This window comes from Dasypus novemcinctus, chromosome 10, assembly GCF_030445035.2.
Source record: "Dasypus novemcinctus isolate mDasNov1 chromosome 10, mDasNov1.1.hap2, whole genome shotgun sequence".
NCBI classification, from domain to species: Eukaryota; Metazoa; Chordata; class Mammalia; order Cingulata; family Dasypodidae; genus Dasypus; species Dasypus novemcinctus.
Genome location: NC_080682.1, coordinates 9530831 through 9551501, shown reverse-complemented (window position 1 = coordinate 9551501; position 20671 = coordinate 9530831). Strand labels below are relative to the sequence as shown.

At 43.8% G+C, this 20671-nt stretch overlaps 1 protein-coding gene and 1 pseudogene across 1 annotated transcript in view; one reads left to right on the top strand and one right to left on the bottom strand.

Moving 5' to 3' along the window:
* Positions 1 to 20303, top strand: part of SPDYC (speedy/RINGO cell cycle regulator family member C) — a 43149-nt gene extending 22846 nt beyond the window's left edge. Inside the window, exons 3-8 of the mRNA XM_023584684.3 lie at positions 18515 to 18659; positions 18915 to 18973; positions 19239 to 19324; positions 19415 to 19586; positions 19669 to 19972; positions 20085 to 20303. Coding sequence (XP_023440452.2) covers positions 18518 to 18659; positions 18915 to 18973; positions 19239 to 19324; positions 19415 to 19586; positions 19669 to 19972; positions 20085 to 20134 — 813 coding nt within the window. The 5' untranslated portion in view covers positions 18515 to 18517 and the 3' untranslated portion in view covers positions 20135 to 20303. The remainder of the gene's footprint in view (positions 1 to 18514; positions 18660 to 18914; positions 18974 to 19238; positions 19325 to 19414; positions 19587 to 19668; positions 19973 to 20084) is intronic.
* LOC101446548 (small ribosomal subunit protein eS8-like) lies at positions 189 to 1130 on the bottom strand (annotated as a pseudogene).
* Positions 20304 to 20671: the final 368 nt, after the last annotated feature.

Sequence of the window (20671 nt, the reverse complement as noted above, 5' to 3'; positions counted from 1 at the left end):
AATAAATCTTAAAAAAAAAAACTAAAAGGAAAACACCATTGAATAAAAGCATCCATTTCTCAATTAAAGGTCCTGGACACATTATAAATTTTTTTGTGACTCATACAAGACTATTGATTTCTGTGTATTTTTTTTTTTCATGGAACAATAAATACCTTTAATACATGAGCTAGGATGGAAGGGAGGAATTATTTGCCTTTCTGGGCCTTGATTTTCCTCGTCGAACTCCAGCTCCTTGCCCTCTAGCACACAGGCATCTGCTCAGCCACACTGGTCTGGCCTTGAAGCAATGCATGTGTAGCAGTTTGATATGGTTATGAATTCAAAAAACAAATATTGGATTATGTTTGTAATCTGGTCAGTACCTGGGTTGATTAAGTTAGGATTAGAGCTTTGATTGGGCCACATCATTAGGGCACTGAGTCCCCACCCACCAGGTGAGGACTCACAGATAAAGGCTGGCAAAGGACAGAGTTGGAGGGTTTTTAATGTTGGAGTTTTGATGCTGGAGTTTGATGCTGAAGCCCTAAGCTGGAGCCCTGGGAAGTCAGCTCACAGAGCTCACAGGATGCAGGAAGCTTGCCCTGCTGGCACGGCTCCTCCAGAAGACTGCTGGTCTTGGCGTTCTTTTTCCTTTCATCATATTTCCTCTGAATTTTCTTTGATCGTTGTTTGTTTAAAATCTCTTCCTCCTCAGGAGACAGCTTGGCCCCCTACTTGCAGCCCAGAGGCAGAGCATCGTGGGACTGGTACCACTGCCGGCACAGTGTACTTTCTTTTTTTTTTTTTAATTTTATTTTATTTATGTACAGTGTACTTTCCATGAGCACAGTACAGTTCTTCACCAGGGTCTTGGGGCGGACCAGCTCATTATTGATGCATTGTAGACAGCATCCATGATCCTTGTTTTGAGAGTACAGCCCTCAGAACCCCAGGAGAGGTCCCCCGTGTCTAGCCTCAGGCGTGGTACTTCTTGTTGCCTCCTTGGAGGTGAGCTGTGTGGATGTAGTGGGGACCAGTCTCAGTGCTGGCAGCAGGCATCCTGGCTCACACTTTCGCTTCTTGTGGTCGGGCTTTCTCTGGCCCCCAGTCTTGCGGTGCTTGTGCCAGTTGTCCCAGGAGATGCCCATCGCATGGCGCTGTTTGGACAGAGGAAACACAAAGCTTCACGGTCCGGTTTGTAAAAAAAACCTGTGTGTTAATTTTATATCCTGCTGACTTACTGAAATGTTTTGTTGAGTATGCTAGTGGTATTGATTCCTTTAGGCTTAGCAGATCTACTACCATATTATCTGCAAATAGAGATAGTTTCACTTCTTCACCAAGTTTTATGTGTCTAAACTATTTCTCTCCTCTAATTATATTGGCTAGTACCTCTGGTACAATGTTAAATGGTAACAGGCATAGTGAGAATCCTTGCCTTAGTAAAATATCTCTAGTGTGTCTGCTTTTAATAAGATATTGGCATTATATACATAAAATATATATATATGTTAAAGAAATATCTCTCAATTATTATTTTCTTAAGTATTTTTATTGAGAGAGTATTGAATTGTGTTGAATGCTCTTTTTCACCATCTTTGAAGATAATCTCATGAGTTTTTCTGTAAATCTATTAAAATGATATGTGATATTAGTGGATTTTCCAATACTGAACCAGTCTTGTATTCCTGGAATAAATCCCACTTGGTCCTGGTATACTGTTTTCTTAATTTGTTCATGGAGTCTATTTGCCAATATTGTTTTAGTATTTTTACATTGATATTCATGAGTGATATTGGTCTGTACTTTTCTTTTCTATTCTTCCAGGTTTAGGTATCAATGTTATACTGGCTTCATAAAAGAAATAAAGAAGTTTTCCTTCATGTTCAATCTCCTGGAACAATTTATAGAGCATTGTGATGATCTGGATTCTGAGTGGTTGAAAGAGTTTCCCTGTGAAACCATCTGGGCCTGGTGCTTTTTGTGAGATAGTTCCTTAATAACTTTTTCTATTTTTTCCTATGGATATTTGTGTTTAAGATTTCTAGCTTTAATGAGATATATTTTGCTAATTTGTATTTCCTTAGGAAATTACCCATTTCTTCTAGGTTTCCAAATTTAGTTGTATACAGGTCTGTAAAGTAGTCTTTTATTATTGTTTTTAAAAACATATTTATTGAGATATAATCCATATGCCATTTAATTCATCCATTTAAAGAGTACAATTCAATGGTTTTAGTATATTCACCAAGTTGTGTAACCATCACCACAACACAATTTTACAACATATTCCTCACCCCAAAAAGAAACTCCATAGTCTTTAGCAGTCACTCCCCATTTCCCTACTTCTGCCTCTATGGGTTGACCTATTCTGGACATTTCTTTTAAATGGAACCATACAACATGTGGCCTTTTGTGTTTGGCTTCTTTTACTTGGCATAATGATTTCAAGGTTCATCCGTGTATATCACTTATCAGTACTTCATTCCTTTTTATAGCCAAATAGTATTCCATGATCTAAATATACCACATTTTATTTATCCATTCATCAGCTGAAGGACATTTGGGTTGCTTCCACCTTTTGGCTATTGAATAATGCTGTTGTGAACATTCATGTACAAGTTTTGTGTGAACATATTTTCTATTCTCTTGGGTATATTCCTAGGAATGAAATTTCTGGGTCATATGGTAGCTACATATTTAACTTTTTGAGGAACTGCCAGAGCGTATTATAAGCAGCTGCACCATGTACATTCCCACCAGCATGTGTGAGGGTTCCAATGTCCCCACAGCCTCCATCTTTTTCATTACTGTCATCCTAGTGGGTGCAAAGTTGTGTATCATGATTTTGATTTGCATTTTCTTAATGCCTCATGATTTTGAGCATCTTTTCATATGCTTATTGGCGGTTTATGTATCTTCATTAGAGAAATGACTATCAGATCTTTTGTTCATTTTTTAATAAGGTTACCTGCACTTTTATTATTTAGTTGTAAATGTACTTTAAATATTTGATACAAATTCTTTATCAAATATGTGATTTTAAATATTTTCTCCCATTCCGAGGATTGTCTTTTCATTTTCTTGATGGTATCCTTTACAGTGCAAAAGTCTTAATTTTGATGAGGTTTAATTTAATTATTTTTTCTTTAGTTGCTTGTGCTTTTGGTGTTATATCTAGAAAACTATTGCCTAACTTAGGCCATAAAGATTTACTCCTTTTTTTTTCTAAGCATTTTATAGTTTTAGCTCCTACATTTGGGTCCATGATCCATTTTGAGTTCATTTTTGTGTATAGTGTGAGCTAAGTGCCCAAATTCATTCTTTTGCAGGTGGATATCCAGTTGTCCCAGCTTTAAAGGGAGAACTAATTATTTTATTTGTCGAAAAGACTATTCTTTCCACCATTTAATTATCTTGGCACACTTTTAGAAAATCAGGGAAGGGAATGTGACTCAACTGATAGAGCATCAGTCTACCATATGGGAGGGTCCAGGGTTCGATACCCAGGGCCTCCTGACCAGTGTGGTGAGCTGGCCCATGTGCAGAGTTGCTGTGCACAAGGGATGCTGTGCCACACAGGGGCGCCCCCGTGTAGGGGTGCCCCACGCAGAAGGAATGCGCCCTGCAAGGAGAGCCGCCCCACGTGACAAGAGTGTAGCCTGACCAGGAGTGGCGCCGCACATATGGAGAGCTGTAGCAGCAAGATGACACAACAAAAAAGAGACACAGTTTCCCGGTGCCGCCGAGGGTGCAAGCGGACACAGAAGAACACAGAGCGAATGGATACAGAGAGCAGACAACGCTGGGGGCGGGGAGGGGGGGGGGCGGAGAGAAAGAAATAAATCTTTAAAAAAAAGAAAAGAAAAGAAAATCAATTGACCATAAATGTAGGGTTTATTTCTGGACTCTCAATTCTATTCCACTGAGCTATATGTCTACCTTACGCAAGTACCAGTACTGTAGATTTGTAGTAAATTGTGAAATCAGGAAGTGTAAATCGTCCAACTTCTTTTGTTTTTTTCCCCCAAGATTATTTTGGTTATTCTAGATTTCTTGCATTGCCACATGAATTCAGCATCATAGGTTTGTCAATTTCTGTAAAAAAAAAAAAAAAGGTAGCTAGGATTTTGGTAGTGATTGCATTGAATTTGGGAGTCCATTTAAATCGTCTTTAATTTTTTTCAACAGTTATGTAGGTTTCAGTGAACAAGTTTTGCCTCTCTTTTGTTCAGTTTATTCTAAGTATTTGATTTTAGTTTTTTGATGCTATGATAAGTGGAATTGTTTTCTCAATTTCATTTTCTCATTATTCATTACTGGTGTATAGACTTTTATTTTTGTCCCCTGAGATGACTCCCTTGTCCGTTTGCTCATTGTTTTTGCTTGTTGTCTACACTTGTTGTCTGCTCCTTGTTTGTTTCTGCTCACTGTCTGCTCGTCTTCTTTAGGAGGCACCAGGAACCAAACTCAGGACCTCCCATGTGGGAGGCGGGTGCCCAAATTCTTGAGCCACATCGTTCCCTGGTGTACAGAATATTACAACTGATTTTTAATTATTGCTCTTGTATCCTGCAACCTTGATGAACTCATTTATTTCTTCTAATAGGTTTGTGGGTTTTTGTTTGTTTGTTTGTTTTTTGTGAGGTACCGGGGCTGGGGATTGAACCCTGGACCTCATATGTGGGAAGCCGGCACTCAACCACTGAGCCACATCGGCTCTCCTGAACTGGTTTTTTCATTTATTTGCCTGTTGTTTGTTTTTTGTTTTTAGGAGCCACCAGGGACTGAACCTGGGCTCTCTCATATGGGAAGCAGATGTTCAACTGCTTAAGCCAAATCTGCTCCCCTCTAATAGTTGTTTTTATTGTATTCCTTAGGATTTTCTATATACAAATCATATCATCTACAAATAGAGAGAGTTTTACTTCTTCTTTTCCACTCTAGATGCCTTGTGTTTATTTTTCTTGCTGGCTGATACTGGTAGAACCTCCAAAACAATGTTGAATAGAAACAGTCAGAGTGGACATCTTTGTCTTGTTCCTGATCTTCAGGGAAGTGGTCAGACTTTTTACCATTAAATACGATGCTAGCTGTGTTTTTCGTAAATGCCCTCTATCTGATTGAGGAAGTTCCCTTCTCTGATGGTTAAGTTCATGTGTCAACCTGGCCAGGTTATGGTGAACAGTTGTTTGGTCGAGCAAGCGCTGGTCTGATTGTTACTCTGAGGCTATTTCCTGAATTTAAACCATTAGTCAGTTGATTTAATCTATAACCAACAAAGAATATTGCCTTCAGCTATGAGAGAAATGTAATCCAATCAGTTGAAGGCTTTACAGGGAGAACTAATGATTTCAGCAATCAGAAAGAAGAATTTCCATCTTTACTTCAGCCAGCTAACTTCTCCTGGGAAATTCATTGACACCTGCATCGGAGATCCCAATCTATAGCCTGCCATACAGAATTTGGATTTGCCAATCCCCACATTGTGTGAGCCAATTCCTATAATATATCTCTCTATCTCTATCTCTTTATCTAAATAGATATATACCTAAATCCTGTCAGTTTTGTTTCCCCGGGGAAACGCTGACTAATATACCTTCTAATCCTAGTTTGTTGGATGTTATTATCTGGAAAGGCTGCTGGAGTTTTTTCAAATGTTTTTCTACATCCTGGAGATGTTCATGTGTTTTTTCCCCTTTATTTATTAAGATAGTGTATTAAGTTGATTGTTTTTTATATGTTCAATCAACCAAGCTTGCAATCTTAGGATAAATCCCTTTTTTTTTTTTTTTTTTGAGGTACTGGGCTGGGGATTGAACCTGGGACCTCTTACGTGGGAAGCTGGCATTCAACTACTGAACCACATCGGCTCTACTGAGTTGGTTTTCTTGTTTGTTTGCTTGTTATTTTGTTTTTGTTTTTAGGAGGCACTGGGGACAAACCCAGGACCTCCCATGTGGGAAGCAGGTGCTCGACGGCTTGAGCCACGTTCACCTCCCTACATCTCTGTTAATACATAATCCCTTTACATGCGACTGGATTCAGTTAGTCAGTATTTTGTTGAGGATTCTACTTCTATATTCATCAAGGATTTTGATCTGCAGCTTTCTTTTACTGTATAATGTCTTTGATTTGGTTTCAGGGTAATACTGGCCTCAAAGAATAAGTTGGGAAGTGTTCTCTCCTCTATTTTTGGAGAGTTTATGAAGGTTTGGTAGAATTCACCAGAAGCTATATGGGTCTAGACTTTTCTTTGTGGGAATATTTTCTTTAAACAATTAAAAGATTTTCAAAATTTTACAGTTTTAGATTTATAGACTCAGAGCATATAGTCCAGAGTTCCATATGCCCACCTACCACCCCAGCTCACGGTTTTCCCTATTATTGATATTTCGCATTAGTGTTGTACCTTTGTTACAATTAATGAACTGATATCGATACATTATTATTAACCATAATCTGTATTTTACATTAATGTTCAATCTTTCGGTTATACAGGTCTATGGGTTTTTTGTGGTTTTTTTTTTTTTTTAAAGATTTATTTTTATTTATTTAATTCCCCTCCCCTCCCCCGGTTGTCTGTTTTCTGTGTCTTTTTGCTGCGTCTTGTTTCTTTGTCCGCTTCTGTTGTCATCAGCGGCACGGGAAGTGTGGGCGGCACCATTCCTCGGCAGGCTGCTCCCTCTTCGCGCTGGGCGGCTCTCCTTATGGGTGCACTCCTTGCGCGTGGGGCTCCCCTACGCGGGGGACACCCCTGTGTGGCACTGCACTCCTTGCGCGCATCAGCACTGCGCATGGGCCAGCTCCACACGGGTCAAGGAGGCCCGGGGCTTGAACCGTGGGCCTCCCATGTGGTAGACGGATGCCCTAACCACTGGGCCAAAGTCCGTTTCCCTGGTTTTTTTTTTTAAGATTTATTTTTTATTTATCCCCCCCCCCCCCCCCCCGCCCCAGTTGTCTGCTCTCTGTCCATTCACTGCGTGTTCCTCTGTGACTGCTTCTGTCTTTATCAGCAGCACTGGGAATCTGTGTTTCTTTTTGTTGCGTCATCTTGTGTCAGCTCTCCGTGTGTGCGGTTCCATTCTTGGGGAGGCTGCACTTTCTTTCACGCTGGGCGGCTCTCCTTACAGGGCGCTTTCCTTGCGAACGGGGCTTCCCTACACGGGGGACACCCTTGCGTGGCACGGCACTCCTTGCGCGCATCAACACTGCGCATGGGCCAGCTCCACACAGGTCAAGGAGGCCTGGGGTTTGAACCTTGGATCTCCCATGTGGTAGGCGGATGCCCTATCCATTGGGCCAAGTCTGTTTCCCTGGGGTCTATGGGTTTTAACAAATGCAGATTCATACAGAATAGTTTCAGTAGCCTAAAATTCCCTTGTGCTTCACGTATTCATTCCTGTCGCCCCTCTCCTAGGACCTTGGCAACCAATAATAATTTCACTGTGCCTATAGTTTAGCTTTTTCCAAAATACCATTTGGTTGGAATCATATAGTATGTAGCCTTTTCAGACTGGCTTCCTTAATTTAGAATTATGCATTTAAGAATCTTTCATATCTTTTTATAACTTGATAACTCATTTATTTTTATAGCTGAATATTACTCTATTATATGGTGTCTTAGTTTGCTAGACTGCTGAAATGTAATGTACCAAAAATGGGTTAGCTTTTACAATAGGGATTTATTAACTTAAAAGCTTCAGTTCTGAGACTCTGAAAATGTCCAGATCTAGGCATCATCAGGCAATGCTTTCTCCCCAAAGACAGGCTGCTGGCCATTCCAGACTCCTCTGTTGCATGGCAAGGTATATGGCGACATCTGCTGGTCTCTCCCTTCTCTTCTGGGTTTCCTTGCTGTCAGCTTCTGGTTTCAGTGGCTTTTTCTCTGTTTCTGTGTCTTTCCATCTTTCTCTTTGCAGTCATCTTATTTATAAAGGACTCTAGGAAGAGGATTAAGATTCACCCTGGGCCACATTCCAAATGAAGTCACCTCATCAAAAGGGCCTTAACTGGAGTCACCTAATCAAAAGATCCCATCTACCATACTCACAGGAATGGATTAGCTTTAAGAACATGATCTTCCGGGGTACATAAAGTCTCAAAGTACCACATACGGATGTACCACAATTTTGTTATCCATTCACTTATTGAAAAATATCTTTCCACCTCTTTGTATCTTTGAATCTAAGTTGTGATGCCTATAGATAGCATATTGCTATAATTTAAAAAATCCAATGTGATAATCTCTGCCTTTGATTTGAATTGGATTACTTAATCCATTAACATTTAATGTAGTAATTGATATGGTAGATTTACACCTGCCATTTCGCTTTTTGTTTTCTATGTCACATTGAGCTTATATTCCTCTTTTTCTTATTTCCTACATTTTTTTCATTAAGTAAATATTTTCTAGTGTAACTTTTTTCCTCTTCTTTTTTTTTTTTTTTTTTTTTGAGGTACAAGGCTGGGGAATGAACCCTGGGCCCTGTATGTGGGAAGCTGGTGCTCAATCACGGAGCTACATTGGCTCCCCTGCGCTGGTTTTCTTGTCTGTTTGTTTTGTGTTTAGGAGGAACCGGGGCTTGAACCCAGGACCTTGTATATGGGAAGCAGGCACTCAACCACTTGAACTAGTATAACATTTTAATTCCTTTAGTAAGTTTAAATTATATTTTAAAAAGTATTTTCCTAGTGGTTGCTCCAAGATTTTCAATATATATCTTAGCTTATCAAAATCTACTAGGGGGGCAGATGTGGCTCAAGTGGTTGAGCACCTGGTTTGCACATAGGAGGTCCTCGGTTTGGTCCCTGGGGCTTCCTAAAAACAAAACAAAAAAACAAACAAGAAGCAAACAAATGACAAAACCAACTTAGGGCAGCCTATGTGGCTCAGTGGTTGAGTGCTGGCTTCCTACATATGAGGTCCCAGGTTTAATTCCCAGCCCCGTACCTCAAAAAACAACAACAGAACAAAACAAAACAAAACAAAACAAAAACTACTTTAGATCTATACTAACCTAATTCCAGTGAAATATAGAAACTTTATTTCTATATAACTCCATTCTTCCCCCCCCCCCCGCCTTTTTGTGCTATTATCATTGTACATATTACATCTGTATATGTGGCAACCTAAATAATACATTGTTATAAGTATTACTTCATTATATGGTTTTGAAGAAAGTGAAAGAAAAATGGAGAGTTTTTTATATTAGTCTTATTATATATCCTTTCTTCATTTCTTCTTATGGATTCAAGTTACCATCTGGTATTATTGCCTTATTACAATACTTGTTCCCACTGGCTTCCTTTTTGCTGTTATTGTCAACTATATTACATTTCTAGGTCATAAGCCCAACAATAAAATCATATACATATTGTTTTATTAAATTGTTTTTATAATTAAGAGAAAAATAGGAAAAAAACATGCAATTATACTGTCTAACCACTTATAAAATCACCTATACCAGCACTTTGTTTTTTTGTGTGGATTCTAATTACTGTCTGATGACACTTGCTTTCAGTCTGAAGACCTTCCTTTAGTATTTCTTGCAAGGCAGAACCTGAGAAGGTTCTTATTTCACCCTCATTTTTGAAAGATACTTTTGCTGGATATAAGATTCTTGGTTAACATTTTTTTTACATTCAGCATTTAAATATGTCATCCTAATGCCTTCTGGCCTCCATTGTTTCAGATAAGAAGTCAGCTATTAAACTTATAGGGATTACTTGTATATGATAAGTCATTTTCTCTTACTGTTTTTAGGTTTCTCTTTATCTTGCACTTTCAACGTTTAACTTTGATGTGTATGGGAGTGGGTCTTTTTGTATTTATCCTAGGTGGAATTTGTTCAGCTTCCTGGAGGTATAAATTAATGTTTTTCATCAAATTTAGGACTTTATCTTCAAATATTTTTATGCTTTTCTTTTTCTTTTTTCTTTTTTATTTATTTTTTATTTATTTCTCTCCCCTTCTACCCCTCACCCCCCGTTGTCTGCTCTCTGTGTCCATTCACTATGTGTTCTTCTGTGTCTGCTTGTGTTCTTGTCAGCGAAACTGGGAACCTGTGCCTCTTTTTGTTGCGTCATCTTGCTGCATCAGCTCTCTGTGTACATGGCACCACTCCTGGGCGGGCTATGTTTTAATTTATTTGCACGGGGCGGCTATCCTTGCAGGGCACATTCCTTGCCTGTGGGGCTCCCCTACACGGGGACACCCCTGTGTGGCACTCCTTGCTCACATCAGCACTGCGAGTGGGCCAGCTCACTACATGGGTCAGGAGGCCCTGGGTTTGAATCCTGGACCTTCTATATGGTAGGCAGATACTCTATCAGTTGAGCCAAATCTGCTTCCCTCTTTCTTTTTCCTTACTCCTTCTGGTACTCCCATTACATATTAGATGGTGACCTTAATGGTATACCACATTTATCTGAGGCTCTATTCATTTTCTTCATTCTTTTTTCTCTCCTTCAGATTGCATAATCTCTATTGATCTATTTTCAAGCTCCCTGAATCTTTCTTCTGCCAGCTCAAATCTACTTTTGAGCTCTTTTATTGAATTTTTCATTTCAATTATTGTATCCTTCAACTCCAGGATTCACATTTTGTTCATCTTTGTATTTTTTATTTCTTGATTGGTATACTCTGTTTCCTGCAACATTGTCATTGCACCTGCCTTTAATTCTTTACACATGGCCTCCTTTAGTTCTTTGAATATATTTATAATGACTGATTTGCAGTCTTTGTCTGCGAAGTCAAACATTTGGGTCCCTTCAAAAGCAATGTCTATTGTCACTTTTTTTTTTCCTGTTTATAGATCACATTTTCCTATTTCTTTGTGTGCCTTACAATTTTTTGTTGAGAACTGTACATTTTAGATTACATATTGTAGTAACTCCAGATACTCAGCCCTTCTCAGGATTTGATGTTGCAATTATTGTTTTCTTGGTCGTTTTTTTATTTGTTTAATGGCTTAACTGAATTAACTCAGTGAAACGTATTTCCCCTACAGTGTGCAGCCTCTGTGTCCATGCTCAGATTTTTTTCCCTTGTTTTTATCTTTTAGCCTGCCTTCCTAGGGGTTTCTGCTGGGTCAGTATAAGCCACTTATTGGTCAAAGTCCAGGCTAAAGCCCCATTGGCTGGTTGGATTTCCCTTTGACTGTTGGATATATGTGTGGCTTACAGGTTGCCCTCATAGTTCAAGGCATTTTGGCCCACAAGCAGCCAGGGAACTAGGAGCTTGCAATTTCCCTCTCCAGTTACTCCTGTGGTAATGGAGACTTGCACATGCACAAAGTCTTCCAGAGTGCCAGAGAAGTATGTGATTTTATTTTAAAGGCTGGCTTCCTAGGAGCTGCCCCTGGGTCAGAGGAGTTTATTGTCCAGCCTGTCAGAGGTTGCACTTACGGTCCTTATTCCTGTAAAACTTCTGCCCTGTGTTGTGGGTCTGTTTGCAGCTTGGAGAATGTTTTCAAATCTCTCCCAGTGCTGTTCCAATTGTTCCTGCGTGGATGCGGCCTAGGATATGTGCACAGCCTTCCCAACCCTCGGGGTTGACTGTGATACCAGAAGCACTCTTCTTCGTTGTCTCTTCCCCTGGTTCTCTCTGTTAGATTTCTGGCTGCCCTGCCGTTCCACATATCGCTACTACTATCATGGAGCTTTGAGAGCCATCTTAATTGCCTCCCACCACAATCTCCATTAAAAAAAATTTTATATTGACAGGCTTTTTATTTATTACTTGCATACATAAAGAGTGAGACTTTCCACATCATATTATACAGCCTCATAGCTGTACCTGTGGCTTATTCCAGGGCCTTAAAAATCGACTGGAAAATCTGCTCTTGAGGGTTTTCTTGCCTTTAGTATTCATTAGTGTCCAGAACCCCAAGAACTACTGCTTTTCTTTTTTTTTTTTTTTTATAAAAGCATTCTTATTGAGATATATTCACATTCTCCATTGTTTTTTGGCAATACCCATAGGCATTATCCAAAGAAAGCCAGTCCCTGCCTCACTGTATAGGAGCTGGGGTTGAAAAAGCTGCTGGATAAGCCAAGCTGTCAGGAGTGGGGGACTAGGTCTTCTTGGCTTGCTCTTCTAGGAATGAAACCTCTGTCCTACGAGTGAGCTGGGAGGGGAGACATTGGGGTCCAGTATTTTTGGTCTGCCACACCTGGAATAAAGTTTATCCTCTACGAATTTGGGCTATGAGGGGGAAGAGACATGAGGACCTCACTGCTGTAGCCTGTCGGGAATAGAGCTTCCACAACATGGGTTTGGAGAATGGGAAACCCCAGTGGCCTGCCGTTCCTGGGGTGAAACTGTGGCCCTACACTGGGAGATGGTGAGGGGGAGAGGAACCCCCATTTTCTTGCCACACCCTCCCAGAGTCGAGGTATGTTCCATAAAACATATCTGGAAGTGGAGATAAGGGAGCTGGTCGTGGCTCAGCTGCCACAGATTCTTGCTGAGATTTTCTTGAATGATTGTTTCTTCATTTGCTCTGTGCCTTTAGCATCACTTCCAGACTTTACATAATTTTTTTTTTTTTAGCCTATTAAGACCTATTTTGGATTGTTGACTTCCAGAACTGTAATGTATACATTTGTGTTGTTTTAAGCCACTAAATTTGTGGTAATTTGTTATAGTGCAGATAAGAATCCAATACAATAAGAAACAACCCAGAAATCTCAGGGGCTTTCAAAGAAAAAAGTTTATTTCTTGCTTATATTACATGTCCTTTACTGTTTGACTTTGGCTCTGCTCCATGTCTTCTTTATTCCAAAACCCATGTGTAGCAGTTTGTTACGGTTATGAATTCCAAAAATAGATATTGGATTATGCTTGTAATCTGATCTGTACCTGGGCATGATTAAGTTATGATTAGGGCGTTGAGTCCCCACCCCTTGGTAGGTGGGGACTCACAGATAAAAGGCATGGCAAAGAACAGAGTTGAGGGTTTCTGATGTTGGAGTTTTGATGTTGAAGTTTGATGCTGAATATTTAACCTGGAGCCCTGGGAAGTCAGCACACAGAGGAATGAGAAGCCAGCCCCAGGAAGAAAGGAAACTTGAACCCAGAAAAAGCAAGCCCCAGGGATGTAGGAACCCAGGAAGCCTGAACCCTCGCAGACGTTGGCAGCTATCTTTTTCCAAATAGACTTTGGTGAGGGAAGTAACTTATGCTTTATGGCCTGGTGTCTGTAAGCTCCTACCCCAAATAAATACCCTTTATAGAAACCAACCAATTTCTGGTATTTTGCATCAGCACCCCTTTGACTGATTAATACACCAGGTATGATGGATTGAATTTAGAGAGAATTCAGAGAGACCCAGAGACCCAGAGAGGCCAGAGAAAGCAAAGAGAGACTAAGAGACTTGTAGAGAATTAGAGAGAAGTCAAAGATCCCAAGACCCCAAGGAACCCAGAGAGACTACTATTTTTTTTTTTTTTAAAACCATTTTTTCAATTTTATTGAAACATATTCATAAACCATGTGATTCATCTAAAGTGTACAATCAGTGGCTTTTGGTATAATCACAGAGTTGTACATGAGAGACTACTATTGAGAAGCCCCGAGAGACAAGTGATCCAGAAGCCCAGAGACCCAGAGATCCAGAGAAACTCAGACTTGGAGAGAGCCAGAGACCCAAAGAGACCAAGAGACCCAGTGATACCCTGAGAGAACAAGAGACTGAGAGAGATACCCAAACCCCAGAAAGACCAAGAACTCCAAAGAGATTCAGAAAAACGCAAATACATAGACCCAATCACCCAGGTAAACCAAGTAGACTCAGAGAGACCTAAAGACCCAGAAATCCAGAAAGAATAAGAAATCCAGAGAACCAATAGACTCTAAGCCCCAAGGCCAGTGGGGGGTCCAGAGAGAGGGAGTAACCCACAGAGTAAGAAACTCAGAAAGACCAAGGGCACAGAGATACCCAGAAAGACCCAAGGACCCAGAGACCTTAAGAGACATGGAGAGATCCAGAGAGACTGAGAGACCCAGAAACTCAGAGAGTTCCAAAGACTGAAGTAGAATCAGAGAGAGAGAGAGGCCCAGCGATCTCGAGGGACCAAGTGAGACCCAGAAAGAATCAAGAGACTCAGCGAGACCAAGAGAGATTCAGAAAAATACAGAAAAAGCCAGTGTGGAAGAGAGAGCAAGAGGCCCAGAAAAACCAAGAGACGCTGAGACCCAGAGAGACCCGAGATCCAGAGAGACCCAGAAATCCAGATACACCCAGAGGCCCAAAGGCCCAGAAAGACTAAGACTCAGAACAACCCAGAGACCCAGGGAGACCAAGAGAATTCAAAAGAACCAGAGACCCAAAGACCAAGAGACAGAGGGGCCCAGAGACCCTCAGATATTGGAGACAAGGAAAGCCTGAGAGAAGCAAAGTGACTAAGGGACCAGAAAGACCATAAGACTCAGGGACAGGGAAACCGACTTTGGCCCAGTGGTTAGGGCGTCGGTCTACCATATGGGAGGTCCGCGGTTCAAACCCCGGGCCTCCTTGACCCGTGTGGAGCTGGCCATGTGCAGCGCTGATGCGCGCAAGGAGTGCCCTGCCACACAGGGTGTCCCCCGCGTGGGGGAGCCCCACTCGCAAGGAGTGCGCCCGTGAGGAAAGCCACCCAGCGCGAAAAGAAAGAGCAGCCTGCCCAGGAATGGCGCCGCCCACACTTCCATGCCGCTGACGACAACAGAAGCGGACAAAGAAACAAGACGCAGCAAATAGACACCAAGAACAGACAACCAGGGGAGGGGGGGAAATTAAATAAATAAATAAATCTTAAAAAAAAAAAAAAAGACTCAGGGACAGCCAGAGACCTCGAGAGACCCAAGGAGATGGAGAGACTTGGAAAGACTCAGAGAGACAGAGAGAACCAGAGAGACAAAAGGACACAGAGAAGTAGCAAGACATAGAAAAGGAGGGGCAATACCAACGAGTGGAAATTCACCCTGACAGCTGTGGCCAAAGCCTGGGTTGGGAACAAAGCAGGAACAGGATGAAGCAAGCCTCGAATGGGTGCTGGGCATCCGGCTGGTGAAAGGCAGGTTGTGCAACAGGAAGAAGCCTGCATCTGGGGTCCGGGGAGCTGGGCTCCAAACCTGGCCCTGTCTTTATCTTCCACCTACCTCAGCCCACATTTCCTTCATCTGTCTTTCCAATGTCAGGAGTTGAGTTCCCTGAGCTTCAGTTTCCCAAACCAGAAAATAGTGATGAGAACCAGAGAACCTACCTCACAGGGTCGAATAAGTCCGGGAAGAGAATGCACGCTGTGTTGGTTGTTGTGACTTGAGTTGTGTTTTGATATCACCAAAGGCGGGACTTTGAGCACAAGTGATTTAACTTCTTTCTGGACCTCCGTTTCTATTAAATACTTATTTTAAAAGTCACCAATCACCCACTACTATTAAATAGTGGCTATTATTTGAAAAAAAAAAAAAACAGAAAGGAAGTATTGATGAGAACGTAGAGAAGTTGAAATCCTTGTATATTGTTGGTAGGGTGGTAAAATGGTGCAGCCACTATGAAAATCAGTTTGATGGTTTCTCAACAAATTGAACATAGAATTACCATATGACCTGGCAATTCTACTAGGTAAACACCTGAAAGAACTGAAAGCAGGGACTCTGAACAGATATTTGTACAAGGATGTTCATAACAGCTCCATTCACCAATCACTTGGGAAGCAACCCAAGTGTTCATCAACAGATGAATAGATAAACAAATGTGGTATAGACATACAATGGAAAATTATTCAGTCCTAAAAAGGAATAAAATTCTGATACATGCTACGACATGGATGAAAACTGGAAGACATCATGTTGAGTGAAATAAGCTAGACACAAAAAGACAAATATTGTATGATCTCACTTATATGAAATAACTAGAATACATAAATTTAGAGAAAGAGAGTAGATTATAGGGTACTAGGGGTGGGGATGGGAATGGGGTGTTAATGCTTGTTTGTTTTTTTAACTTGCTTTTTAAAAATATTTTTTATTGAAGTATATCATTCATACGTGAACATACATAAACAATAGGTGTGTAGTAAAAGTTGTGAACTTACTAAATAAACATGCATAACATCATTCAGGGGCCCCATACATCACTCCTCCACCAACACCTTGCATTGTTGTGATTCACTGATTATAAACTATGCGAAAGCATCACCAAAACATTACTACTAACCATAGTGCATATCTTACATTTGATATATTTTTCCCCCAACCCACCCTATTTTTAAAAAATTTATTGATACATATTAATAAAGCATACAATTCATCCAACATGTACAATCAATGGTATTTCTTATAATCACATAGTTGTGCGTTCATCACTTAAATCACTATTAAAGCATTTTCATTATTTCAATAATAGTAATAATAAACAGACAAACAAGGAAATTCATTCCCTCTCAATCTGTTTCCCCTGCTGTACATAGCTGCTATTTCTAGCTATTCTTGCACAATTATCTATTTGTTTATTAAGCAGTATGACTGAGATATATTCACATACCATTGATCTATCCAAAGTATATAATCAATGGCTTTTTTTAGCTGTTGTAAAATTGTAAGGTAACTAGAAAAATAGATTGAAAGAAATTACAAATTTTAAAAGACAGTGCAAGGCAAGGTTATATTTAATAAATTATAAGGAATAGATAATATAGCAACATTTATAAATGTAATAATGCTAATATAAATTAATTATAACATAATTCTATTATAATTTTTATATTACAGCTCTAACTATTGGCCATAATAATCTCTAAGAATGAAATAGATTATTGATTTAGTTATTTAATTTCCGTTTAGGTCATAATTCTTTCTGGATAATCAAATTCCTATTTGGGAATTCTTCACATCCTATTGGAATGAATTACAACAGAGAACAATATGCCAACTCATAATTTTATGAGGCAGAAAAACTCAAAACCTTTTTCAACAGGAGCCAGGCTAAATCATTACTGATCCAGATGGGTTCTTTCAATTAACGAGGATGCCTAAGAAAGGTTTAAAGAAAAATGAAGTATCCAAGAAGATCTCTCTTCTCCTAAGTTGTGATGGAAAAGTTGGGGTAATGGATGTTAATGATGGCAGACAATACTGTGAATGTAATAGCGCTCCTGAATTTGTACACTTGAAAGCGGTCAAAATGGGAAATTTTGCGCTTTATGTCACTACAATAAAAAGTTAAAAAAAAAAAAGTGGGTCAAGGTGAAAAGTAATTAGTGCAGGCGCCGACTGGCCCACCCAATTGTGAGTAAAAGGAATCAGAGAAGACGAAAAGGTGTCAGGTGCGCTGAGGGGGAGCCCGGGGGTCCTGGGCAAAGATCTCCTCTGCCCCCCGAGACATCAGCCGGCCTCCCCCGAGCCCCACAGGACCCGGGACGGAGGGTGGGGCCTCTGGAGATTTCCACGCCCAGACAAGATTCTCTCCGGCTCCCCAAAGAGGCTTTCGAATCCGAAACAATCGGACACACCCAGCGTCCCCGCCCCACACAGTGAATGAAAACTTTCCTTTCAGCTTTTCAGAGCGCAGGCCTTTGTTTCCCGGGCTCGGCCGGGGTAGAGTGGGGAGGGGGCCTGCCTGAGCGCCCCCGGCCCTCTCAGCCGGGCTAAAGCTCCAGCTCCCGCCCTGGGCAGCCGCAGCTGCGCGGCGGGAGGCGCCGGGGCGGCCGGGAGCGGGACGGCCCCGCCCCCTCCGCGGGAAGGGCACTGATTGGCGGGGAGCCCGGGCGGGGCGGGGCGGCCTTGGGCTATATAAGCGTGCTGGGCGGTGGGCGAGAGCTATGCTGTAGGTAATTGCTGAGCCCAGGTAAGGCTCCTAGGCGGAGGAGGAGGAGGCTGGGCTGGGTGTCGGCTCCCACATGGAGGCCCCAGATTGGCCCCGGGTTGGTGGAGGGCACCTTCCCCTGAACCCTTTAGTTGTAGGGAAGGCGTAGGAAAGTAGCTTGAAATGCTTAAGATTGAGGTAACCCATATTTGGCTAGTATCAGCCCTCTCAGCCTCAGTTTCCCCATGTGTGCTCAGCTTTTTGGGCTTTTGGAGTCAGACAGGCTTCACCCCCAACTGAGCCCTGCGTGCCTTGGTTTCCCTGTTTGCAGAATGGGTTTAATGTACTCAGCTTTGGGGAGGAAGTAAGGTGATGCCCTGCAAGTATTTAGCACAGCTCCAGGCACTTAGTAACCGTCAATGGTCCCTGTTGCTTCTGTGATTACTCCCCTCTGGTCTGGCCTGGGGTGCCAGGAGGAGGGCTGGGAGTACCACAGCCTGCAGGAACTCCTGAGTCCTTTGCTGGCCTCCCCGCCCCACACAGATCCTAGGGTCCTTCTGTTCTGAGCCCCCGTCTCCACACTCGTCTCCACACTTCTGGAGGTCCCCTGCTTGGCAAGGCCTTACCATCCCCCTGGACTTGTGGGAGGTGGGGGAGAGGGTAGGAGCCGACTCCTGGGACTGCGTTCTCTGCAGGTCACCCTTGCCCGCTCCCCACCCCTCCTCACCCCAACCCTTAGGAGATGAGTGGCGCCCGAGCCCCTGCCACTGTCCCTGCAGTCGCCACCCAGGTGAAGCTGGGGGACTGGAGCCGTCGAGGTGGGGTCCGTGGGTTTCTCCCTTCCCTCCCACACCAGGAGCTCCAGGCCTTCTTCAACCTTCTGGGTGAGTTAACTTGGGGGGCTGCCAAGGAAGGGGCTGTGGGAGCCAGGTGTGAAAACAGATGTGAGAGGCGGGAGCTTGACCTGCCCCTGCAGGCATCAGAGGTCTTCCATCTCCTTCTCTCTCAGGTGACCCAGGCTTGGCTGGTGGGAGAGGGGGTCACGTCAGAGAGTGGGTTCAGTGGAGATGGGCTTTAGAACTGGTGTCACTTTTGTCTTGGGGGGTCTGGGGGAACCCCCATTTCTCTTCTACCCCCAGAGGACAGTTTTCTCCAGGAATTTCTCTCCAAAGACCCCTGTTTCCAGATTTCAGATAAGGTGAGGAGGCAAAGTAGAGGTTGTGGGTTGCTCGGGGAGAAGGTTGAATTAGTGGGGCTCAACTCTGCCACTTTCCTGGGGACTCCTGGTCTGGCGGGGCAGTGGGGGGCTCACTTTTTACCTTTAAATCTTTGTCTTTGGAGGCCCCGCACCACCACCATTTTACCCTGTCTTCCCCCCTCCCAAATCACCTTGGGTGCAAATGGGCCTGGCCAATACACCCCTCCAGGGGCTGCCCCTGACCCCAGCCCCCCTCTCTCGGCAGTACCTCCTGGCCATGGTGCTGGTTTACTTCCGGCGCGCCAACATGCAGCTCAGCGAGTACACCCACAGCAACCTGTTCTTGGCACTGTGAGTGGGGGGGGGTGGTGGTAGGGAGACCCACAGGGTGGTGTAGGGTGCTCAGCCCTCTGCCCCCTGACCCCACTTCGCCACGGCCAGGTACCTTGCAAATGACATGGAGGAGGACCTGGAGGACCCCAAATGTGAGATTTTCCCGTGGGCTCTTGGCAAAGGGTGGCGTTCTCGGGTCCCGGACTTCCTGCACCAGAGGGACCAGCTTTGGGCACGGATGGGCTTCCGGGCCGTGGTGAGCCGCCAGTGCTGCGAGGAGGTGAGCCCGGGCCGGCGTCCTTGGCGGGGCGGAACGGGCTGGAGGCCCTGTCCCCATCCGCCCTCCACTGTCCCCCTCCCAGGTCATGGCGAAGGAGCCGTCCCACTGGGCCTGGACGCGGGAGCGGCGCCCCCACCACGGCGGGGCGCAGCGGGGCTGCTCCGAGGGCCCAGCCCCTCTCCCCCGAGGCCCCGGCCTCTCACCACCCCACTGTTCTCTCTGTGGCCATCACCCTCGGCGCCCCTGGCCTGCGTCACCCAAGTACCCTGCCCCGGCCCCTCCCTCCCGAGCTGGTCTCTCGGTGGTTGAAGACCCCTGGGGTGGGGGCTTCCTCATCGTCCTGCCCCCACAGCTGCACCTGGAGCCGGGCATCTACACCCTCCACAGTGAGCGGGGGCTGGGGCCTGGGGGTGGGCGCAGGGGGGACAGAATGACAGGGAGGTACGCGTGACACTGGCAAGTTTCCTCTCTGAGCCTCCTTCTGTGCTTCTCCCCTAGTCCTCCGGGAGCCTCCGCCATGCCCTGCGCCCCAGCACTCCGCGGGGTGAAGAGCCGCTGCCTGCCGGCCCCTGATCTATGGGCTGTGCCCCCCCCCTTGGTCTCCTGTCGCGCTGGCCGCCGGCTGACAGTGCTGCCCATGCCCCCTGCCCCTTCCTCCCCACCTGCAACTTGTACCCACGCTGGCCCCTCTAATAAACTCGTGTCACAGGACACCAACTGCGTGGAGGCCCTGGCCTGGCTCCTTGACTCAGGGCGGGTGAGGGAGGGGACTGACGGGAACGGGGCGGGGAGGGGGCACCCTGCCAGGGGTAGGCCTGGGTGGCTGAGACCTGTGAGAACAGGCCCTGGGACCATTGTCACAACCCTGACTCAGTTTCCCCTCTATAACACTATCACTTAAGCATGAGGAGATCGCAGTAGTAGGATGGGATTACATGAGATGAGGTGTTGACTGTTCTTAGGAAAAGGCCAGGAGCCTATTGACAAAAATGCTCAAACGGGAACTAGCGCTATAGTCCATCAAAAATGCCTTTAGGGATAAGATTTAGTCCCTGCCCTGGGCTGCAATAAAATATAACACCGTC